Raw genomic sequence first — 26,496 nt, 5'->3', positions numbered from 1 at the left:
TCTCTAGGGATGTAACTAAATATGAACCCCTTTTATAAATAAAGAAATGGAAATGGAACCAGACTTACTAGTGAAAGAATTAAGAAATAAACCTAGATATTTGGGTTTTGATACAATTACTAGTCTATTATTGCTATGTTTTCAAGTCACACTATACATTAGATGATATGAAAATTACATCTGATTGACAGTTCACAAAAGAGATAATTTCATCCTTTATATACATATTACAGGATGGGAAGAGAGATGGTGATCAAAATGATGATGTAAGAACATGGTCCAGGTACTTTATAAGTTCAGTTTGTCACATACACTTGATACTACAGGATGAATGATGTAGAACAAGAAACTTAGCCTTTTAGTTATGGACAGCAATATATTTATAACTCCTTGGAATTATGCAGAAACACAAAACAACTCCTTTCCCAATGATTAAAAAAAAGAAGAGCAGTAGAAAGAGTAGCAACATCTTGTTTGTGGTGAGGCTACTTACATCCTTCAAAGTGATGATGTTTGGATGCTGTCCATATCGTAAAAGAATCTCAATTTCTTCTGAGGGGTCTCTTTTACTCTTGTCAATTATCTGGAACAAATGGAGCATAAAGACAATAAACAATCTATTTATACACATTAAGAAAGGTATCTTCTTCTTTCAACTTATCTGTCCTCAACTATGGTTTGCTAGGAATAATTCCACAAATTAATTTGAAATCTTTCCTTTCCTTTCTTCAAACCCATATGAGCTAGAGTTCCCCTTCATCAAATAGCACTTCAAATTACTTACAAAAATTTCTCTCATTCCCGTTTTCCCAATTCTCACAAAATGAATGAAAAAATTAGGGCTTAATTTTGAGATAATTCCAAACAAAGGAGTGGTCACAGAAGGCTTGAAGAAGTTGATCTGGAGATATCTGCTACAAATGATGCATGTCAAAATCATTAAGTAACAGCATCTGCATTTTATACTACACACTGAATACTTATTGAGTTCTAATAGGTTTTCTATCAACTTATTGAGTTCATCAAAAATGGAAAGCCCCAAACCAAAGAAATTCTAAGAGTTTTTTTTTTTTTTTTCTGAGACAATTGGAGTTAAGTGACTTGCCCAGAGTCACACAGCTAGGAAGCATTAAGTGTCTGAAGCTGGATTTGAATTCAGGTCCTTCTAACTCCAGGGCCAGGTGCTCTTTCTACTAGGTCATCTAGATCTTTTTAACTTTTTAAGGGAAGCAAAATTTAAAATTCATATTTGTAGGGTTACAAGTAAAGATATGGGGAAGCAGATTTTGACTATACATTTCTGTTGAGTCAATGAAGCACCTGAACTTTGCCTTGGTATTTTGAACAAATTATCAGATATATAGCAAATTGCACATATTTGTAAGTTTCTTTTAGAGATGGCAAGTACAAAGAAAACACTACCTGTAGCTGTTTCTTAGACACCTTTTAGTGAATGTTTTGTACTGATGTTTATACCTGACATTTTTTACATAATTAAAAAGATGTGGTACCTTTACTGAGAAGAATGATTGTTCTGAAATTATTTACTATGGGTTCAAATAATTTTTTCTAACTATTGACCTATATTTTAGAGTAGATCCTTCCCAAGGGACAGTAGTGACACTATTCTGGGACACAGGAGCAAACAGTAAGGATTAAGTTTTGAATAAGATCTTTTTAAATATGGGATCCAGCTAGGAAACAGTGGGAAGTCTTGGAGCTCACAGAAAAGGATCACAGTAATCTAGACAGTCCTATAACTATGGTTATAGTCTTTAGAGGAGAAGGAGCTCTGGGTTTCATAAAACCAAAGCAACAAATTGTCAACTTTACCAAAAAGTGAAGGATTAACCATGACCTGTCAAATTTGTTTCAGTTAGAATACTTGGAACAGAAAGGGTAGAAAAGAGGAAGAAAGCTTCAGGTCTTTGAAATCTTCAAGAAGGTTCAGTACATATATATCCCCCCCCAAAAAAAACCCCAGGCAGTTGAAGTCTAGGGGGACAAATCTTTGGTGGTAATATGGGAAAGGTCAGTGGTATGCTAGATCCAGTTTGTTCCAGCTTTTAAGAATTGACTTGAATTTTCAGTGTGAGCATTTATATCATGGAAATCAGCAAATACTCCAAATCAGAAATTGATTTATTCTCTTGATCCCTTAAGAAAAGTGATGGAGAAAATGCAAACAATGTTGATTAAATTTAGAAATATGTCTTATGTACATTTCCCCCCCAGAGAGCTAGCTGTTAAACATTTGCCAGCACAAAAAAAGGGTACTTGTCATGTGCGGACTTAGGATAGGGCTGCCTCTTCCCTGGCTTCAATAGGGAAGCAACTGTTAACTAAGAGCCAGAAGACTTATGGGGGAGTAGAAAACACAGGTTGGAGCTCTAGGAAAGCCTGCTTTGTAGGGCTTTCAAACTTTCAAAAATCTTCAATGGCTTCCTATTACTTCTAGGGAAGTGAATCTTAATCTTTTCTATATTGCTGACCCTTTTGGCAGTGTGGTGAATCTTATGATCTTTGCTAATGTTTGCAAATGTAGAGCCTGCCTAAGCTTGTGCAGCTCTCAAAAACCTAGGGTGAGCTCCATAATGGGATGAAGCATAGGATTGTGGTAGAGGGTTGGTAGTAATTTAAATTTAAAAATAAGCTTTTGTTGTTCATTTTTTCAGGCTGCCTGCCTTTTCATAATCCCATTTGGGGTTTTCTTGGCAAGGGTACTGGAGTGATTTGCCATTTCCTTCTCCAGTTCATTTTATAGATGAGGAAACTCGGGCAAATAGATTTAAAAGTACTTCCCCTGAAGTCACATAGCTATTAAGTATCTGAGGCTGGATTTGAATTTAAGTCCTCCCCCCCCCCCCGCCCCCTCCCGAGGCAATTGGGGTTAAGTGACTTGGCCAGGGTCACACAGCTAGGAAGTGTTAAGTGTCTGAGGCCAAATTTGAACTCTGGTTCTCCAGACTTCAGGGCTGGTGCTCCATCCACTGCACCACCTAGCTGCCCCAAATTCAGGTCTTTTTGACTCCAGGCAGGGTACTCTATCCACTAGTCACAGAACAGTGACTAGTAAAATGACCTCAGAATCAGACACTTCTGACTATATGACCCCAGCAAGTCATTTAATCTGCCCATGCTCTAAACCAGGTTTAAGTTTCTTCCTCTTGTGACCCCTTTTTGCCCAAGAAATTTTTATGTGACTCTGGCTATATAAATATATAAAGTAGGTATGCAAGTCAAATATTTACTGATAATAAGTCTTAACTTCATGACCTCCTCGCATTCAAGTACAAGACCCCATATGACGTTGCAACCCACAGATTAAGAAACTGGGTTTTAAACAGCTCTTCAAGGCTATAAAATGGAAAGCAGGTGCTCACTAGCATTTTCTTCCTTAGGAGTTCCTATACCAGTGAAATCTAAAGTTTAGCCAAAAAAAAATCTAAAACAGAAAGAAGTCTTATGGGAAAATAGTAAAGATCTGTATGCTGTTTTTAAGGAGTAGGAAATGGCTCGCATTGTTCTCAGAGGGAAATAACATGGGTAGTGAGGGTTTTAAAATGAAGGGTATGATCGTGGAGAGGGATAGTTTGTTAGTGCCTTAGATAACTTGTCTTCTAGCCTAACAAGAAAAAAAATACATTCTAATACCAAGGGAAGCATGACTTAAAAGTCCTTCAAGTCTTAGTCTGATTTCAGAATTACAAATCAGAGCCAACTGTTCCACAGCTGTCAATTTACAACTGTCCATCTGTCTACAGAAGCCGACTATTGTGCTTAATATTTGAATCTGGAAATATATGCAAAATGGCAGTGGTGGGGGTATCTTAACCAAGCCCCTGCTTTTGTGGGGTCCAACCTATGTGTATAATCCAAAGATCCCAACTTCTTACTGGCATTCAAAAATGAGAAGGCAGAACAGTCCAATTCTAAATATTATTTCAATGAAGCAATTTATACCATTACCCATCAGCTCTCCTTGACTGAAAAGTATGTACAGCACAGTTAAAATTAAAATTTATTTAGTCTTAATAATATGACAGAACCTTTGCTGTTGAATTTCTCAAATTATCTTAAATACTGGAAACTGCATTGAATAACATTTAATCTGGGGATTCTATAGCTGAACAAAAGGTTCAGTTGGCATGTGAATTCATAGCCCCAGGAAATCCAGGAAGGTGTTTAAAGCTTAATGTTGTAGTTGGTACAATTGTGGTGGCTTCTCTCTTTTAAGGTCCCTTAAATCGTCTCTCAAATCTCTCCTCCACTCCCAATTCCATGTGGTTTAATAGATGAAGCGCTTAATCCCAATTTAAATACCTAGAGTTTTAGTCAAACCCTGACAGTTTATGCATACTGTGATTAAATGATCTACAATGACCTAAACCTCTAAACAATGAAAATGAGCCTCTGTTTTTCTAACACAAGAAGTGTGTGTGTGTTCCAGTTTTTAGTTCACATGGCTGCCTGCTGAACAGAAAGAGGGAGTCAGGAGACACAAGTTTAATTCTTGGCCCTGACACTTTTCAATGAATGATCCGGGATGAGTGATTTACATTTTCTGGGCCTTAGCATCTTTATCTTATGAAAAGAGATTAATGATACACAGGTGGTAGCTACCTCACAGGGTTGCAGATATTTGTGCTATATTGTTTTGTGGACTAAAAATCTTAGGTCAAAAATTCAATATAAATACAAGTTATTGTTATTTTAGTGAAGATGTTGAGACTTTATAATCATTCTTTTTTTGAAAGCTTTTTATTTTTAAAATTATATGCATGGATGTTTATAATAATTCAATAAATTCTGAGATAATGTTACCCTAAAAAAGAGAAAGGATTGAAAGCTTACTTTTTTGTTATCTCATGAAGTCAGATCTTAGATAGCTTATTCCTAGACACTACTGTCTGATAAATTAACTTCATATTTGTTGTGCCAGTAAAAAACTAAATTTGAAATCTAATCAAAAGACTATCTGATTACCACATATAAATGACAGTTCCTCTTTTTGTTTTTTCTTTTTTGGTACTCTTCTAGCATTGGGATAGAACATTTTCTAAGAGGAAATTCTTTCTGCCAGAGCTGTTTAGTGCCTGTTCTGCAACTGGAGAGGTGCTCAGGGGCACGAAGAAATTAAATGACTTTTCTATAGTTTCATAGACAGTATGTATTAGACACAGGACTTGAACCCACATCTTCCTCTGAAGATGTCTTGTTATCCACAGGCATCTAGGGCCATTTCCAGTCATCCTGATCTACATCTGGCCACTGGATCCAGATGTCTCTTGCCCTATTCTCCCTCACTTAAATCCAATTCACTTGCATGTCATAGCATCACCTCCCTAATGTCATGGTCCTCTTTCAGAACCAACAACAGCAATGACCTCTAGTTGTCTTCTATGTGCTACCTAGACCTGAGTTCAAATCCAGCCTCAGAGACTTATTCCTCATGTGATCTGCTTACCTCAGTTTCTTCACCTGTAAAATGAGGATATTACTACCCTCTCAGGATTGTTGTAAGGATCAAATAGGATAATGATTACAAAGTGCTCAGTACAGTGCCTGGCATATACAGCAAGCACAATATAAATGCTAGATATTGCTTTTATTGTTGTTGTTACCCAGGTTTTCTGGGCTCTGAGGCTGACTCTATTCACTAAAGCTGCCTCTAGAGTCTCCCTATCTGTTGGATGGAAGTTATCAATTTTGGTATTTCCTTTTACCTCATACTATTCTAGTATAGATAACAACCCAGTCAAATTAAAGATTCTCCTTCACAGAAAGGGATTTCTCAAGGTGCTAGGGACAGGGACCTTCCATTAGGTCTGAAATTATGTTGCTAAGAATGCAGCAAAAAGACACTTTATCTGAATTCGCTGGTATTCTACTGAAGAAGCTCTCGAAATATGATCTGGAGATCCATGGGGATCTCTGAAACACTTTTAGGGAGCCTGAGAGGTTAGAACAATTTTTTATAATAGTTAATTTTTATATAATTTTATAATAATACTAAGATGTTTTCATTACTAATATAATAAATAACAATATCTATAACTCATACAAACATAAGTTCTTTGAGGAGTCTTCTATAATTTTTAATGGTGTAAAGGAATCTTGAGAGCAAAACATTTAAGAACCACTGGTCTGGTGGTTAGGATTCACTGCTCTTAATACCACAGTCTTGAATTTAGTGTCTAGCCAGGGAAGGTATTTGGGAAGCAGCTCGATGTAGGGACAAAGAAAGGGAACCAAGAACTGGTTTCAAACATGCCTCTGAACCACACTGGCTGTGGGACTCTAGCTCTGTCCATAACCTCCACAGGCAGAAGTAGCCTCCTCAACTGGGTTTACATTAAAATCCCAGGTCTAGCTCTGAATGTTATCTAAGATATAAACAATCTTACTGGTTATGGTCAAAAGTAGCACAAAGTTTTATTTTGGAGTATTAGGCAGAAAAGAGGGAATAAAACGGGGATTTCAATAGTAGAGTTAGCTCCCTATTAATCCAAGTTAGCACATCTACTATGTTATGTCATTTAATCCTGTTTGCCTCAATTTGCTTATCTGTAAAATTGGCAGCTGGAAGAAGAAACGACAAATTGCTTTAGTTGTTTAGGGCTAAGAAAATCCCAAATGGAGTCACAAGAACTGGAGTTGGACATAAGTGAAATGACTAAACATATGCTCCAAGTCATTTAGAAGCTAAACTGTCATAATGGCTCTTTCTCTAAACATCTGTCTTGAATTATAATTTTGAAGGAAAGAGATATCCAAGAGGGAATATGACTAGCTCAAGATCACACAGCCAATGAAGAGAAGAGCCTGAATTAGAACTCAAATTGTATGTTTGGTTAAACTATTTCCTCTCTGAAAGTTGAATGCCCATCTTCATCAGGACAAGACCTGAAAAGAAAGTATAGTTAATAAGAATCTTAAAATTGCATTTTGTCCTTCTAGGTTTGGTTTTCAAAATCATCCTGATTTCTCAGAGAGGGGAAATAGTGAATAGAGAACTAAAGTATATAAGATAAGAGGCTTTGGATTTTGAGCAAGTTCTTTCATTTCATGGGGATTTAGTTTCTCTGTGGTTTCATATAAGTGAAGATTATCATAATTTGCATTAGGAAGCAGGGATAAAGCCAGCTTCTTATTTCCTACTTTTTAGAGGCCCTAGAATCCCAAATTGAAATAAACTATTTGAGATAGAAGGAATGTTAGAGGTTTTCTAATCCAGGGCTTTTTCAACTTTTTCCATTTGTGACTCCTTTTTGCTTTAAAAAATTTTATGCTATCCTGGGAATGTAGATATATAAAATAGATGTACAAATCAAACACTTACTGATAATAAATCATAATTGTGTGACTTCCATATTCACTTACAAAACCTCATATGGGGTCCTAACCCACAGTTTAAAGAAGTTTTGATTTAATCTACTGATTAGTGTCTCTACTACTGAGTAGAGTCTCTACTACTCACTAGAGAAATAAAGTGACTTGATCATATTTAGTTGGCAGATGATCTAAGACTGGAATCCAGCACTCTATCTCCCAGGACAGTGCTCTTGTTACTATACCCCAAAATACCAAATGGCTAGCACATATCTCCATGTTTCACCTTTGGGATTTGTGCCAAGGATTATTATAATCATTGGATAGATGCTGGGGCAAATTGTGGCTGGCTAGAGGCAGGGAGGAGAAGGAAATCTCAAATTATCTCATCCTCCTTGTATCAGGTTCTGATTACAATGAAAATAAAAATGATCTGGGTAAGATTACAACTAAAATCTTCTATTTCATAAATTCCTAATACATAGAGTTCAGAGGGACTTTAGAGATTACTACATGCAAATACTTCATTATTTCTCATTCTATTAAAGTGAGTCTTAGAGAAAGAAACAATTTGCTAAGGTCACAAAGTCATATTTACCTTCAATAAAGATATATACTGACAGCATCTAATATGGATTTTTTTTTCAAAATTTTGTCCCTAATTTGAATTGTGTCAGAAAGTGCCAATTGCTATCTTCAGGGCTATTTTCTTTCATATTCTATATATTTTTAAAAAGATACCCTATGAAGAAAGCTAAGGAGGAAGAAAGAATTATTAAAAAAGATGAATACCTTTCCCAGTTACCACAGGAAAATTTCTGCACTGTTAGTGTGCCACTAAGCCCATAAAAAGGGGTTTAACCTATGTTGCTTTGGGAAAACAAGAAACTACAAATTTACTCTAAATAGATTTGTTCTCTGTGGACTCAATTTCCTGAAACTGCTGTGGTATTCTATTCAAGGTGAAGTAAACCATAAAAGGATGGTAGGTTTCTGATGCTCTGAATATTGCAGCTTTCATATATTTTGTTGAGTAACAAATTCCAAGGAGGCATTTTTATTGTTTTGTTTTGTTTTTTTCCTGTGAAGCAATTGCAGTTAAGTGACTTGCCCAGGGTCACATACTGATCAAGCTCTATCTCTTTCTGAGATGAATCTTTTGGCAGTTCCAAGGACTTTGGGGACGAGAGCTTTCCTTTGAATACCTGTGGCTGGTAGAACCAGGGCTGCAGAATTAGCTGAACCAATTCTTAGGTTGATATTGCCACAGGAGGTTTCCCTTAATGACAGATGTGGGGGACAGGCTGGAAGTAAAGCATGGGGTCTGGATGGAACTCCTCATCCTGGGCTGTGTCCCTGATTTGAGTCACCGCGTACATGAAGTTTCTCATCTCTTTTGGGGTGACTGGCTTGGGTGGAAATCCTTTGCCATTTAATGAGTATGAAAAGCCCCTTCTCCATGGGGGCTGCCTTCTGGTATGGTGGCACTAGCAACTGGATTGGAAGCAGGGTCACTGTTCTGGGGGACACTACAAATGCCAGGGCTCTGGAGTTCAAAGTCCTGGGTTTTCGCCACTGATGTGGAGGGACTGATGTAGGGGCAGTAGTTTGACTCTTAATCACCTCTTAAAATGATCTCATAAAAAGAATATTCGATTTCACTGTATTATCTCAAACTGAATAGATTTCTGTGAAGTTCCTTCAGGATGTTAGTTTACCATAGCATGGAATTGTCTAATATACTTTGTGGCTATCTATTAAGTCTCTACTATGAGCAAAATATCAGGCTTAGTGCTTTGGGGATTTAAAGAATTTGCTCTCCTAGAGTATATATTACTGTCTGCACAACCTGAATTTGTCTTACATTTAAATATAGTAGGCAACCATTTTTAAGAATTCCAGGGAGGCCCACTGAATCACAAATACTTCATTAACCGCTCACTACATAATGTCTGAAATTTACACCTTCACAGATTTACCCTCCTCAGCCAAGAATTTTTGTCCCCTGACAAAGTGCAAGTCTTCCTGGGAAGAGGAATGCTTTGAGTTGTCATCAATCACTTGCCTTTTAGAACTATGAATCCTTTCTGAGATCAGGCTCTGATGGGGAGAACTCATAAGAAGATGGGAGGGCAAAGTTTTGTTACTAAGTGTAGGAAAGGTACTAAAAGTGGGAAGCATGAATACATTAAAGACACTTTTTTGCTTTCAAATCATCACTCTAGTATGGATGGCTATACTTTCCACTCTCTCCGCATTGAGCTATTTGTGGGGTTTGAAGAGCTCAAAAAGTAAGAGACAGAATCAATTCCATGGTGCAAAGACTTTTCCTTCATAATTTTGAAACACTGTTTCACACCAGATCTAAGTAGGATCCAACTTTTCACTTGTCAAAAGGACAAATACCACATTTGAAACAAGAGGCATGCAAGAATTTTAAAAAAATTGAACAGAAATTTTCTGTAAAATTAATTTAAATGACAAAAAGAAGGAACTTCAGAATTTTGCCCTGCTGGAAAAAGCTGAGTTTCTATTCCAATTGATTTTCCTTCTGAAAATAAATCCTATTTATGTCAAGCATTTGCCTTAATTAATAATTGATTGACAAGGGGATTGACAAGGCACTATGAAAATGATTGCAGAGAAGGTAACATTTATTTAAAATGATATCATATCACAGTAAATTTGAGCTCGGTCTAGGGAGAACTAATTCATCCAGATTAAGATAACAGGAATGGACTGGACAAAATTTTGCACTGTAATTAAGAATTTTGTGAAAAATCATGCCCTTCCTTAACACTCAACCTTTTTATTTGCATGTGACCTGGAAATGAAACTTGAGTAAAACATTCACCCTATAAAAATATGCTATTGAAAAGGAAGTCCAGAAGTGGATGAAGGATTCAGGAAGTTGGACTTTCTTATAGGAAGAACTCATTATTACACGTAATTCATCTTTTGCATACTTATGTTTTTTAAAATTAAAACAAGAGGAACAAAATAAATTGCAGTGATTAGTGAAAAAGTCCAATGGGTAAATAGGATGAATTATGTCAGCAGAAACATCTTGGAAGATTACAAAATTTTCCTCAATGTAAATCATCTCTTGGGTTCATGACCAGTATATTAATAATTACTGAGTTCTTACTTCTTATGGGATATTATACTAAATGTTGAAAGAAATACAAAGAAGTATGAGACATGGCCTGTTTTTTACAGAGCTTGTTATCTATTCATTCATCCAATACAGATTTATTAAGTTTCTACTCTGTACAAGGTACTATGCTACATTCCAACTTTCAAGGAACTTATGTTTTACTGGTAAGAACAGATAATTCCAGATTAATTTAACTTCTTCCTTTTTTGGATATTGCTTGATAGGCAGAATTTGTAGCTATAACATTTCATTATAGCAATTAAGAAAGTTTCTAAAAATACCTTTGTGGACATGATAAGAAAAATGCAGAATGGGTAATGGTATATTATTAGTTGGATTCGGAAACAGATTAATGAACCTGAACCAAAGCATATTAATCCACAAACCAGTGCCAATATGGATGAATATCTCTAGCGAAGTATCACAGGACTCTATTCTTGGTCCAATTTTATTTTACACATAAAATTAGGAGAGACTGATGACAGAACCAGGATCCCAAAATGTTATGCCATATGGAAAAACCTATATGAATTTAATAAAGTGAAATTTAAAAGAATAAATGAATAATACTACACTTGGGTTCAGAAAATCAGCTTTACAGTTATAGGATGGTAGGCAATACATTTTGTTAAAAATGTTAAAAAAAATATTTTGTTAAAAAGAACTTATAAGTCTTACAGAAGCTAATTCAACTGGAGTCCACAGTATAATAGAGTTCCCAATAACAACAACAACAAAGCTAATGTTTTGTGGCTACACTAATGGAAGCGGTGTCCTGCTGTAGTCTATCCTGAACAATCAATCAAAATGTCCACTAAGTGTTAGGCATTGCTTGGTCGGAACACTGGAGTATTATGTTTAGTTCTGAGTGTAATATTTTTAGAAGGAAACTGAAAAGTGGGAGAATAGCTTGTGGAGGGTGACCATGATGGTGAAAGCAAAGAAAAGGGAGAGGGGAAGATACTAGGGGGAAGGGAATACTATCTTTAATTATTGGAAATTTTATGATGTAGAAGAGAGATTTGATTTGTATTTAGACTCACAAGGCAAAACTAGTACCAGTGGAAAGAAATTATAAGGGAAAAGATTTTAGTTGGAGATAGAAAAAGACTTCTTAACAATTAGAGCAATTAAAGAATGGGCTTTTTTTGGAGGGGGGAGGTAGTGGGTCCTCTTCATTCAAGGAAAGGTTGGAAAACACTAATTATATATTTTAGATAGGATTCCTACTTTTGGGATGGGTTAGATGTGACCTAAGAATTTCTTTCTTCTCTTTCCTTTTTTTTAAAACTGATTTTATCTTTAATTTATGAAACAAAACAGTTATTTCCATAATACAGTACAATTTTTAAAAGATGATTATAAATGAAATTGAAAACCTATTATGTAAAATGTGCTATTCCTTTTGAGACACTCATATGTATATGTATATTTGAGTGTAAATGCATAAAAATATGGGCATTAGTATTTATATGCTATATAATAATAATAAAAAGGGAGTATATTTGTCAACTGAAAGGCACATATTAAAACACTTCATTTATAAGTTACACATGGAAATAATGCATAAAAAGAACAAAGCATAAAGACACAGAAATTGGAAAGAACAAAGTCCTTTAACTTTGCTTTCTTTAAATATTGTTTCTTAGTTCCTTAATATACTTATATATGAGGGTAAAAAGTAATCATTTTATTAACTTTTTAGACAAATAACTTTAAATCTTTTAATGCTGAACATCTGCTCCAAGGCAGAAATTAATATGATGATTTTTGCCCACAATCTTTATAACCAAGTCTAAAGTAATTTGTAATAGTAGGTTTCCAAAAAGGAAATTGCTTAGGATAAGATATTAGTGGGCTCACTTTCTGATAAGGAGTCAAAAGGAAGTCAACCTTTTTCACTTGCTTCTTTGAGGAATTTTAAATACCCACTAAACTAAACTAAACTAATGCCTTCCCAAGAGCAGGTATTTGGCAATACAACTTAATAATTAATGTTTCAGGAGAATCATTTATGTTGTAATTCATTTCCTTCAATGCTCTTTTATTTTACAGAACCAGAAAGTATTCAGATGAACAAGATTCACTGCTTTGTCACAAAGCATTAATAACTATATTTTTCCTGTCTTCTCTGACTTTTCTTTTACTATGTGTAGAAAAGTTTGCTTCCACACCCCTTTCCTGAGTAGTCTGCTCCACATTCAAAATCACTGCCAAACTCTTCCGTGCTTTTTAGCTTACATTTGCCTTCTTTTGTAAGAAAAAAAAATCTTGAATTCATTGCTTGCTGTCCTAGCTTCAGAGGCTGTGAATAATTCCCTGTGTTTGTACTGAGAGTGTGAAGGTATTTTTAGGCTGTGATCATGTCTCCGGATGATTCTGTTATTCTCCAGATTGTTAATTTAGCTTCCTCTACATATCTACCTCCCAGTCTTCACATCCTTTTTTTTTTTTTTTTTTTTTTTCTCATTGCTTAGCATTTTTCCTGTGCTTAAAAATATCTTGCTTTTATATTCTTAAAACACTGATATCAGAACAGCACATGATCTCAGATCTGGCCTTTGCTGAACCTAATCTAGTACTACAAGGCTCTCTTTTGAACTCAAACCAGGCTAGCTTGGCTAATACCACATGTGCTACTAAAGTTTCATTTTGGGAAGATTACATCTCTAGCATGGTGGCTTAAACATAGCTCTTAGGATAAAGTAACTGAAGTCTCCCTGAATTCAAATTTCATAGAGGTTTCCACCAAACTAATGGCACTCATTTGATATGAGCATTTTCCCAATAGAATTTTCATCACGCTTCTTCTAAAATGGAACCTGTAGTCTTGTATTGGATTTGTTGTTGTTGTTTTTTAGGTTGGGTTTTGCTCTTGAAACAAATAACTATGAAAATAGTTTAATTTTCTTTTACCTTGGAAGCAAAACACACATTTTTAATGTATTTTATCAAAAATAACTATTTTGCGTAGTAAAACAAAAGAGAATCTTGAATTTTATTCCTTTGAGTTTAGGCTGTCAAACTGTGTTTCTTCTTCTTAATGGCCACATAACACTGTCTTTTAGATTTACAGCTTTGCCTTTATGGCTTTTGTCTGTTAGGTGTGACTGTATGACTGCTATAAAAATCTAGTCAGCAGATGAAGTATTAAAGGTTTAAGTTAGGCTGAATGCTAAATAAACAGGCTATAAATTATATTTAAAGCTGGATACTTCTGTTCTCATCACCACAGGTTACTAGATACATTTCTTATCTTCCCTTTGCTATTTCAGGTGCATTGAGAAAGCAAGATGGTGCAATGGATAGAACACTGGGCCTGGACCCTTGAAAGCTTGGGTCAAATCTTAGATTCTTATTCATTTTAGGACTATGGGCAAATTACTTAAGCTCTGTATGTCTTGGTTTCTTAAAGTATAAAATAGGGATAATAATAGCATCCCCAGGGATTGAGAATTTGAATGAGTTAATATTTGTTAAAAGTGCTAGCACAGATCCTAGCATACAGTAGGTATTATCTAAATGTTTATTATCTCTCCCCTTTTGTTCTGTTGTATAGAGACAAATGGATAAGTGAGTTCTCTTGATAAATTAACTCTAGTTATTAGTATGGCATTAAATAATGACTTTGCAGATTTTTGTCAAAGGCTCTCTTTCCCCCCCAGTTTCCAATTAGAGACAACTCGAGAAAAAGTGAGATATTGGAGAGTCCACTCTGAAGTTTGGCTATAGTACTTTAGATTTTACTCACCAAAGAATTGTTTTTCAGTTTTTCAGTTTAGTGCTAACAACTCACTCATATAAAATGATACTACTTAAGAAATAGACTTGGCTATATATATTAAGCCCTAGATATATCAGAGAATTCCTCAACAGTAGAATTTGATACAAGACAGTTTTCTATATCTTTAATGGGATAATAGTTTTATCTTTTTTTTCCAATATCGTGCCCTTCCATTTTTTCATCAAAATTAATTCTTAACACTTTTAGAACTAAAGAACTCCTAGCCTTATTTGACATGAGTGACATTATTGCTTATTAGTTTTGATCTATAGAATGATGTGCCATGCTATTTTAATTTATTGTAAAATTTACTTCCCTTTCAAAGTCATTTGAATTTGCTTATGTAAATAAAAATAGTTGAATCAGATTTTTGTATTAGACTACTGGGCTGTTATATCTCAGTGAAATTGTTCTTGACCCTAGAATATGATTATTGTTTCATTTCAGTCACACCCAACTTTTTGTGACTGGATTTAGGGTTTTCTTGGCAAAGATATTGGGATGGTTTGCCATTTCCTTCTCTAGCTCATTATACAGATGAGGAAACTTAGGCAAACAAGATTAAGTGACTTACCTAGGGTAATACTGCTAGTTAGTGTTTCAGGTTAGATTTAAACTCAGAAGATGAGTTCTAGACCTGGAATTCTATCCACTGTGACACCTCATATGCCGCTGTTCAAATAATGTTTTTGACAATGGATAAAAAGCATATTGTAAAAGAAAATAATATTTTTTCACTTAGACTTCATAATTTAGGCAAAATGGAAGAAGTCAATTATATAGAGGCAAACTTGGAATTAGGATAGGGAACAACAATAAAGTTTGGGTGAAAGGTAATCCAACTGTGACTTTAAAACCAATTGAATTTTCAAAGATCAACTTGGGAGGAGTTAATTTTGGTTTGGGGGCAATTCCAAGAGACATTGCTTAGACATTACTATTACAAAGTTGGTCTCATTTATTTTAGGACCTGTGTATGATAATATAATACACAATCTATTTAAAATACATTAACTACATCATTTGAGAATATGTTTTTGATGTGTTAAAAATGTCATCAAAAGCTATCCAGAGGATTTGGTCAGTATAGCTGGAAAGGTTGATGCTAACTGTTTCTGATAGAAACTGTTATTCACCATTGAATTATGTGCCTGGTTTATCTAGAAATGTTCATTTTCCCATAACTCATGTTTTTGATTCAGTATTTGATTTTACTGTCACGATTATTTGATTCTTATTAATCATTTTCCTCACTTCCCAAATGGATTACTTTGGGCTGACTCTTTTTACTTATCACATATGAATTACTGTGTTCACATTTATACCTTGAGCCATCCAGCTGAAGGTCATTATTCTCAAGTGGACTTAGACATTTCAAACTTGATTAAAATAATGGCAATATACATTTTTAAATAGTATTTTATTTTTCCAAATACATGCTAAGATAGTTTTTAACATTCATCTTTGCAAAACCTTGTGTTTGAATTTTTCTCCTCCTTTCCCATCCTTCCCCTAACCAGCAACCCAATATAGATTAAACACATGGAAACATACTTGCCAATATATATTGCATGGGACAGGAGAACTGGAACCCAGGGGAGACTAAATGATCAAAAAGAACATGTTTCTGTATGAACCTTATGCTTAAAGAAATAGCCCAGTGTGATCTGTTAGCAGTTACTTTGCTGGTAGGTCCCCTGGCTTACCTCTAGTACCCAAAGGGTATATTGACCAGACTGGAATGGTATTTCTTAGTACCTGTGATTACACTACAAATTCATCCTGGTTCTGCTTGACAAGTAATGATATGCTATTCAGTTCCCCATGTTTTAAAACTTTCTAATCATAACCACAGTCAATAATACTTCTATTGCCTTGGTTTTTTTTTTTTAAAAGATGTCTAGATTTATGATTTTACTTTAGCTCTCATTTGTTGTTGAATTGTTTCAGCAACAATCACTTTTTCATAACTCCATTTGGGGTTTTCTTGGCAAAGATACTAGAGAGGTTTGCCATTTCTTTCTCCAGATCATTTCACAAATGAGGAAACTATCCAAACTCATGTAGCCAGTAGGTGTTTGAAGCTAGATTTTAACTCGGGAAGATGAATTTTTCTGACTCCAGGACTGGCATTCTATTACTGTGCAACCTATCTGTCCTTTATCTCTCATTTCCCCTAGACAACTCCCTAAGTATATAAATTTAAGAATGGTTATAGTTCTTCATTGGGAGAGGTACCATTTTAGGCGGAGATGTTTAACAGGCAATTGGAAGTGGAGTTTTGAAGCTATTTCCTCAGTGAAAGAACCCTAAAGTGTGTGTGTGTGCATAATTACTCAACCAGGTATTTGGGAATCTATGAAATCGATTCTTTTTTAGATTCAGATTGGATGTCATATATTATATTTATAATATTTGTATTTGCTTCATATTATTTTGCATGTATGTATTTATTGTTATTAAGCAGAGACTCAATGATCACAAATATTCATTGCTTTAGAAATGTTAAATGCTAAAAAGAATCATGGTGCAATTTATACAACTAAGGAACTCATACTGAATAACGAGCACTTGGTCACAGCACTCCTGGCAGCTAATGTATCTTTAAGAGAAATCCAACCACACACATCAACCCTCAGATAAATGAAGCACCAAATTGAGTGCCATTAATTCCAATATTCACAGCTTTCTGCTTGCTTTTTAAGGTGCCTCTGAAATAGCTTTGGGTTACAGAGGGAATGTTGTGCAATGATCTCTGTCTTACTAAACAATCTCTGGTCTTTGAACATAGATTCTCTTATGCAGACTTCATTAATTCAAGAATCGTGCAGACAGTAACTCATAATCCATTGTGATTTTTGAAAGGGAGTGGCTAGCCTTATACTTCCTAACTCATTTTTGCCTAGTAATCTACAAGGCTTTAAATAAAGAAATGCAGGTAGTATGGGGAGGGGAAAGGATTAGATAGTGTTTTTTTTTTTTTTAACCACTGCTAATTGAAATAAAATTAATTACCAAATTTCTAGATCTCAATTTAGAAATCCATTCTAAAACCTATCTATTTCATGCCCAGAAATCAGCATCATAGCAGTTAATCCCAACCAGGTATTTGGGAGCTCATAAAATTGATGCTTTATTGGATTCAGATGGAACCTATTAAATAGATGCTTTATTGGATTCAGATTGGAGTCACAGTGACCCACAAATACATTTGTGAAAAATGGAGAACATAATACCTTCACTAAAAGGGGCCGATTAGTCTAGTAATAGGAGAAGCAATCAGTGAATCAATCAATATTTATTAAGCTACTATATGCAAGTTACTGTGTTAGGCACTACAGATATAAAGACAAAAGAGAAACAGTCCCTTGTCCTTGAGAAATCTACATTCTAATAGGTAAGATATGCATTTCTACAATATGTATAGATATTATATACTGTATAGTAAGAAATCTGTATATACTATAAATTATACTGTTTTTGTAGAATGAATAAAAAGTTTTGGGAGGAAAGTGCTAATATTTGGGAAAGGGGGAAATTGGGGTGAAGATATCTAGGGTTCTGTTTCAAATACCAGACATCTATTTTTGTATATAAATTTATCTTTTTTTTTAAAAGGTAATTTTTGCTTACATAACAAGAACACCTTCAGAGGACTCAGGGAGAATGGACAGTCTTAGCCCTAGGCATCTCCTGCACATTCCAGAGAAGCAATGTGCCAAACTGCTCCAAAAAGGCCAAAATTCTCTTTTCTAACTCTCTATTCCAATTACCCCGTCCTTGCCACATTCACTCCCATACCTGCCTTATGTTAATGCTGCATAGGCAGTTATTTAAGAATAAGACCTGCTTTTCCTTTGCTGGGAACTCTCCTGGTGGATGTCCTGACACTGCAGTAACATTCATAGCCATTGCAAAGAAACCAATTTGTTCTGGGCCCTTAAATCACTGTACATCTCCCTCTTTTAACCTTTCCTAATATGTTCAAGATCTCAGACAGGCATTACTTATAAATCCAGTGGGTGAACTCACAAATTTATATTTCCCTTTATTTAAACACATTCTTTATTGATTGAGCAAATCAAGATAAATGGGGCAAGAAGTCATAAACTCCTGTTCCAAATTAAATCAACAGGGTTTTTGTCTCTGGCTTGTGTCTTTCCTGCCATAGCTGAGTGTTTCAATAGTGTGAGGAATGCAGGGTGGATGTCTCAAATGAGTTTGCTTACTATTTTAGGATTTGTCTACTTGCATAGGTTTTATTTATCTTTGTTTTCAATAAATGACTATGAGAGTTCTGAGGTCCCTGATTAGGAACAATTTCTCAGCAGTTATCTTTTGCATGTTTTTTAAAAAACATAATCAAAATAGATTTCTTCTACTGCTACTTTCACTACTCATCAAAAAGGTACAATTTTCTTTCAAAATGTTCTTTACAGAAACCAACAAGTATTATACAAATGTATAGATGTGATCTTGCCCTTCATTATCCAAATGTCTTACAGTCTAATGAATTAGAGATTGATGATAAAGAATTGGTTTTTGAGCCATTCATCAAGACTACTGCATTTTACAGCTGGGCAGAATATGCTATTATGCATTTAATTTAAAAAAACCTTTTCTTAGGGGTTTTTTTTTTTTGGAGGGGGAGTAAAGGGAAGGTTAAACTTCAATATATAAAAATGATGATCCATTTATATACAGGAAATCTGGTGTCCTGAATTTTACCAAAGAATAAATTCTGTATTTTAGACACCGGAAGCACAAATCTTCAAGTTATTATCTTTTGCTAAGATTAACACCAACCACTGCCAACAAAATTGAGCTATCAGTGAGGTTTCCCTGTTTTTTGGAGCATGAGGGTGTGTAAGTCAATGAAATTCCAACTTCTCTGAGCTTTTTCATGCAATGTTGAGGTAGTTACAGGAGTCCTCAAACTACTGCCTGAGGGCCAGATGCAGCAGCTGAGGATGATTTTCCCCCTCACCCAGGGCTATGAAGTTTATTTAAAGGCCCACAAAACAAAGTTTTTGTTTTTACTATAGTCCGGCCCTCCAACAGTCTGAGGGACAGTGAACTGGCCCCCTATTTAAAAAGTTTGAGGACCTCTGAATGTCATTTGCTTACTAGTTTTAGGAGGGAGATTAGAGAGGATTTATAGGGGAGATCACTTGAGGCAGCATTAACTAGTTTGGGGTTAGGAAATATGATTTGTTTCCTCCAAAATCCTGGATCACAAAGTTTTTGCTCTGTATGTAGATGTGACTATATATTTTGTCTCAGACCTATAATTTCATTGGCTTAAGGAATTTAAGCCAGGTATGTATATAGATGTGATTATATATTTTGGCCCAGGCCTATAATTTCATTTACTTAAGGAACATAAGCCATGTGAGGAAATTCCCTTTACCAATGCAAAAATGACATCTTTTCTGCAATTTACCATCACAGAGAATTGCATGGTTGCCCTGAAAGGTTAAATGACTGACAGATGAAGTATGTCTTAAAAGCAGGGCTCGAACCCAGCTCTTCTGGGTTCCTCAGCTATCTGTACTTATGTGCATGTATGTGTATGTGTTTGTGAGTGTGTTTGTCTTTACCTATGATTTTATTGGGGAAGTTTCTCTACCAAAACATAGTTGCAATTGCTATGTAATTTTTAGTCTTAAAAAGTTGCTTGAGGCACCGAGTGGTTATTTAATTTGAATATTGTCATATACAATGTATGTCTTAGAGGGAGGATTTAAATCCAAGTCTTTTTAACTAAGATTTTTGTCTACAATGCAATACTGTTATCCTTGTGAATATAACAAATTATATATATTATATATACATATATATATATATACACACACACGTGTGTGTATGTGTGTATATTGAGCAAATCAAGATAAATGGGGCAAGAAATCATAAACTCCTGTTCTAAATTAAATCAACAGGGTTTCTGTCTCTGGCTTGTGTCTTTCCTGCCATAGCTGAGTGTTTCAATAGTGTGAGGAATGCAGGGTGTGTATATTGATACACACATATACACCTGCAAACAAACATTTTATGTTCCTTAAATTTTATTTATCTTTGTACATATTGATTCTTCTCCATAAAAAGATGTAGAGTTTCGTAAGTTCAGAATTGGAAGGGAATTCAGATTATTTTGTCAATCTCTATTTTACAGACCACAAAATTGAGATCACTGAAATGAAATAATTTGTCTAAAGTCACCCAGGGAGAAAGTGGAAAAGATAGGACCTGAATCAAGACTTCTGGCTCCAAACCCATTGCAGTTAGAAGGCACAGAGCAAAGCTTTTTAAATTGTGGATTGAGATCCCATATGGGGTCAAGTAATTGAATGTAGGAGTCATGAAAAATTTGGCGACTGTAAAAGGTATCAAATATTCCACCAAGATTTAATTTTTTATGTAATAATGTAATTATTGTAATATGTACATAATAGTAAATGTAATAGTAATTACATTTATGTAATGTAATATGTAATAGTAAAAAGTATATCTTATTAGTATGCATATTTGCTTTTATTATTTTTATTATTAATAGTAAATTAATTAATAGTAAAAGCTATATGTATACCAAAGAATTGTTTTTAAATAAATTTCTTTATAATGCATAATCAGTATATGTTTGATTTAAATACCTCTATAACTGGGGTTACAACTAGAAAAAGTTTAAGAAGTCCTGGAATAAAATATAGAGAAATGGACCTGAGTAAAGATCTGAATTCAAATCCCTCTTCAGATACTTACTAGCCATGTGATCCTTAGCAAGGCATTTAACCTCCCTCTTAGTTTCCTCAACTATTAAACTAAGATGATAATAAGTCTACCTCACTGGTGGAAAGGGATGGGGAGTCAAATAGATAATGCTTATAAAATGCTTAGCACAGTGCCTGGTTAGAAAAAAAAAATAGATGTTTAATAAATAGTCATTTCCTTTCCTTCCCCCTACACCAGCCCCTTCCCACGTTGCTAGTTCCAGGAAAGCAAGGACTATTTTCCTATTGTTTTAGTCCCCAGGGCCTCCTACAATGCCTAGAACATAACATTCATTTCATATATGTTGATAAATTGTATATTGATAGAAAACATTTGAGTTCCAAATTCTTTCCCACTCCCCTTCTCCTAGCTCCCCTCATGAAGAAAATAAGAATTTAATATAGGTTTGTATAATGATATATCTGAGGTCACTGATGGTGAATGCTGCCTGTATATGTGAGTATGATGAAAAAGTCTAATAAATGTCTAACAAACAGCAGGAGCGGTAGATTGCACAATATTTTGCAACAACTTAAATTGGAATAAATTAATTTGTATAAAAATGGAGGTTAGCATTTGTCAGCATAACAAAAATAATAGATCACATTACAACAGCACAGCATGTTATAATTTCTGAAAATGCTCTCCTGATAACAACATTCTGAAGTTTCTGGGTAAGACTAAATGCAAACAAAATTTAAGTCCATTTTTCAAATGTATTAATAAAAGATGCTGATACTGCAAAAAGGTAATTGACACACGCATTTTTTTTTCTTAATTCCAACATTCTTGGTGAGAGAATTTCTTACCTTCACAGCATACTCGGTATCAGTAGCTTTATGCACACATCTCTTGCACACCGAATATGAGCCTACTCCTATGTCCTCTTTGATCTCATAGCCGTCTGTAAAGTGAATATTGTTCCCATGTAACTGCTGTGGAATGGGAACAATAAGAGGGAAGTGTTAGAATTAATTTTCATGAAACTAAAACGGAAATTTTAGACTCACTGAATAATAAAGGACCCAAGTTTTACAATGATGTTTCTTCATAGAACTGGATTATTTAAAAATCTGGCAATGGAGCATAAGCTATGATAGGTCTTTTAGTACTAGAAAAGAAATGATTATAGGACTAGTGATAGAATATGAATCTGTTGCTGAAGGATCAGCCAAAGTTATACAAAGGAAATCACAATGTCGGCCATTTCCCCACACTCCATAACAATCCATTAAATGAGCCAAAATTAAAAAAAAAAGTTTGTGTGGGTCCCATTCTGATTCTGTAAGTTCCAGAGTTCCAGAAAATGGGGTAGAGAATCACAAACTGCCAAGTGCGAATTATTATTTTTTGTTCATGACAATTTAGGATTGTTGTTGGTGTTTGTCCTTCATTGTTTCTCTCTCTCCAATTTTTAACATTTTAATTTAAAATTTTGAGTTTCAAATTCTACGTCTCCCTTCTTTCTACTTCCCATTCTTCCTGAGATGTTAAACAATAACATATAGTTATACATGTACAATTATGTAAAACATTTCCATATTAATAATTTTGTATAAGAAGACTCAAATAAAAGAAAAAAAAAGAAAGTGAAAGATAGTCTAGTTCAATTTGTATTCAATCAACATCAGTATTTTTCCTAGAGGAGAATAGTATGCCTCATCAATAATCCTTTAGGATTTTCTTGGATCATTGAATTGCTTAGAATAGTTGTTATCACCTTTTTTTCCCTGAATAATACTGCTATTAATGTGTATAATGCTCTCTTGGTTTTTCATTCCTTATTCATCAGTTCATGTATATCTTTCCAGGTTTTTCTGAAATCATCCTGCTTAACATTCTTATAGCACAATAATATTCCTTTACAATTCCATACCACAGTTTGTTTAGTCATTCCCCAGTTGATGGGCATGCCTTTAGTTTCTAATTCTTAGTCACCAAAAAAAGAATTAAAGAGTTGCTTTAAATATTTTCTTACAAATAAGCACTTTCCCCTTTTTAGATATCTTTCGGATATAGAACTAGCATTGATACTGATCAAAGGGTAAGCACAGTTTTATAGCCCTTTGGACAGAGTTCCAAATTGCTTTCCAGAATGGTTGGATTAGTTCACAACTTCACCAACAGTGCCTTAGTGTCCCAGTTTTCCCACATTCCTTCCAACAGCCAACATTTTCCTTTTTTTTTTTTTGTCAATTTCAAAGTTGTTTTCATTTGCATTTCTCTGATCAGTAGTGATTTAGAGCATTTTTTCACATAACCATAGGTAACTTTGATTTCTATCTGAAAATTGCCTGTTCATATCCTTTGACCACTTTCAAATAGGGCATAACTTGTATTTTTTATAAATTTTTGTAAATTTATAAATTAAAATTTTGTAAATATATATTTACTCTATATATTTGAAAAATGAGGCTTTTATCAGTATTACTGGTTGCAACAAAAAATCTTCCACTTTGCTGCTTTCCTTATAATTTTGATATCATTGGTTTTGTCTGTTCAGAAATTTTTAAATTTTATATAATCAGAATTATCTATTTTACATTTTGCAATGTTCAAATATTTTCTCTGATTCTAAATTCTTCCCTTATCTATAACTCTGATAAATTATTCCATGCTCTCTTCATGTGCTTATGATATCACTCTTTATGTGTAAATTGTGCATCTATTTTCACTTATCAGAGTATTTGGTGTGAGATGTTGATCTGTACTAATTTCTGTCATACTATTCTTCCAGTTTTCCCAGCAGTTATTGTGAAGTAATGAGTTTTTGTTCCAAAAGCTTGGAACTTTGGATTTATCATATACTAGATTCCTGTGGTCATTTACTATAATGTAATTGTACCTTATATATTGCACTGATCCAACTTTTGTTTTTTGATGAATTTTGTTATTATTCTTTTTAGTGTTATAAAATAATATTTTGATAGTTTGATTGGTATGGTGCTGAATAAATAGATTAATTTAGGTAGAATTGTGTTTTTTATTACATTGACTTGCCTTTCCCATGAGCAATGACTACATTTGCAATTGTTTAAATCTGACTTTATTTGTATTTCATAATTCTGTTCATGTAGTTCCTGGGGTTGTCTTGATAGGTGGACTCCCAAGTATTTTACATTGTCCATGGTCATTTTGAATGGAATTTCTCTCTCTCTCTTGCTACTGGACTTTGTTGGTAATCCTTCATTCTTGAAGAGGACCAATGACAACATAAGGTTATGTCTTGACTTGCCTCTAAGCTGGATTTAATGAAGCACAGCTACACAGTCATAGCTCATTTTCTCTCTCCTCTAGAGTCATAAGAGTCCCCTGGCAAGATGAGAGTCAAGATGATTGGAGATGGCCCAGGGTGTAGTATCGACCTTGGGCCTTTTAAATTAAGATTTTTAAGAAAACTTCAAAAGAAGGAGAAGAAAGCTTGCTGTCTGAGCTTGTGGGCAGAAAAGCCATAATGATGAAATCATAAAACTTTCAAAGCACTGAAAGGAGCTTAAAGTCATTTAGACTTATGCTGTCATTTTATAGGTGAGAAATGGAGGCCCTTGAAGGTCAATTGTCCTGTACAAGCATTAGTAACAATGATCCAGGTCATTTGACTCCCAGCTTAATATCCTTTTCTGTTATGTCATGATTCCTCTGTTGGTCATATTCTCCTCAAAAGGCTGAGATAATAAAAACTTTGAAAATGCATCCATGTATACACCCAACTAGGTGGTTCAAAGGATAGAACAATGAAGCTGGAGTTTAGAAGAACTGAATTCAAATCCAACTTCAAACACTAGCTATGTAAACTATAGGCAAATTATTCAGCCTCTTTTTAACTCAATTTCCTCATCTATAACATGGGGACAATGATAACATCTACTTTTCAGAGTTGTATAAAGATGAAATGAAACATTTATAAAGTCCTTTAGAAACTCTAAGATACTATATACATGTTAGCTATCATCATCATCATCATCAATACTATGAATAAAGAGTGGGAAATCTATCATACTGATGTTTAAAGTTAGCATCTGATTAGAAATCAGACTCCATCATTTCCAGGCCACATTTTATTGTACCATTGTATAAAATGAAGTATGTAATGCCAAATATTCAAATATGCCAAGTGGACATTTTACATAACTAAAATGTAATTTCAAGGGACTCTAATCTCTTAATATAAATCTCTTTTTCAGTGTAAAAATCTTTGAAAATATCCTTAATTTGGTTTCTATCAATAACTTTAGCTTGTTATGATATAGTTATACCCATGATGTGGGAACCTCCTTATAAAAACAAAATCTCACAATTTCTAGAAAAGCATATTCAAGGCCATCTCTCTACTATATGACAGAATATTTGGCACATGGAACACCATCCTGGACTTCAAAGACCTTCTCTCTGATTGGGATCCTGGTAAAGCAGGAATATGGTTAGTCTGGGCTCTCACCTCCTTAAGAAACACTCAAATAGTCCTGAGACTGGTGATTGTTGGACTTGGGGTGGTTAATATAAAGAAGTGTTTTATAATTCTTATCTCCTCCCTTCACCCATCAAATAACATGGCTCATGTTGGGGCTAGGTCTAGTTCTCTGAGCCTTCAGGGACTGGCTATCATAGTGATCTTTATAATGAGGTAAGATTCTAACAACAATTTGCTTTTGTGAGGTCTCTTGTTTCTGACTTTTTTTGGGGGGGTAAAACCAACTCTTTGTTAGTGGATTTAGCCAGGTATCAGAGCTGCCTGCAGAGGGTGAGCTCTCTTGATACTGTGGTTACTTTCCCAGGTTTGCCTGAATATTGCCTTCACAGCGTCACAACTTAAAAAAAACAAAACAAAACAAAACAAAAAAACCTATTGTTTAGTTGTGCTATACATAGTCGATGCAAAAACCCTAAACCAAAGAAACCAAAATCCTGGAAACATCTGGCCCCCTCCTGTTCTTTGTCTTCCCAACGGTGCAGACCCTATGTGGTTCTCTTCCCCTGGTCTCCGGCCTATATTTAGTTTCTAAGCCCCTCAAGAAAGGGTCCATCTTATCCGACTCGTGCCTGAGTGAGCTCTTTGTGGCTGCAGAAGCGAGGCTGTCACAGTGTAAGGTCTTGTGGATTTTCACATCCCTTCAATCTGCCTGTCTCTAGTTCTCCCTTGAAAGACTTTTCCTAGTAAAGAGCAAAAGTGAAACAGAATGTTTCTTTCAATGGAGAGTAATGTTTCTATGGCATGGAAGAATCTGTTCTATTTGTGGACCTTAGTCTTTTTTATTAGTTGGGGTTTTTTTGGGGGGTGGGGTTGAGGAAGGCTAGGGGAAAGGATTTATCTCATTTACAGTGGAAAAGAAAGCCACTTTTTTCTATTTTCTCAAGATTTTTGTTTCCTGGAGCCAGTTTTCTTGTGTGATGGTAGTTAAAAGATGTGATCCTAAGGTCTGATTTTGCTAAAACTGTAAACAGAGTATTTTTTTTT

At 34.7% G+C, this 26,496-nt stretch overlaps 1 protein-coding gene across 3 annotated transcripts in view; it reads right to left on the bottom strand.

Annotated features, from left to right (window-relative positions):
- RPS6KA2 (ribosomal protein S6 kinase A2) overlaps positions 1 to 26,496 on the bottom strand; it is a 504,379-nt gene that overhangs the window by 20,730 nt on the left and 457,153 nt on the right. For all 3 annotated transcript variants that reach the window (XM_031937506.1, XM_023503337.2, XM_003769607.3), the window contains 2 exons: positions 21,851 to 21,976; positions 494 to 583 (listed from right to left, as the gene is read on the bottom strand). In XM_031937506.1, the coding sequence (XP_031793366.1) occupies positions 494 to 583; positions 21,851 to 21,976 (216 nt within the window). The remainder of the gene's footprint in view (positions 1 to 493; positions 584 to 21,850; positions 21,977 to 26,496) is intronic.

Source organism: Sarcophilus harrisii, chromosome 4 (genome assembly GCF_902635505.1).
Source record: "Sarcophilus harrisii chromosome 4, mSarHar1.11, whole genome shotgun sequence".
NCBI lineage: Eukaryota > Metazoa > Chordata > Mammalia > Dasyuromorphia > Dasyuridae > Sarcophilus > Sarcophilus harrisii.
The sequence above is the reverse complement of the archived record's forward strand: the minus strand, read 5'-3'. Positions and strand labels throughout refer to the sequence as shown.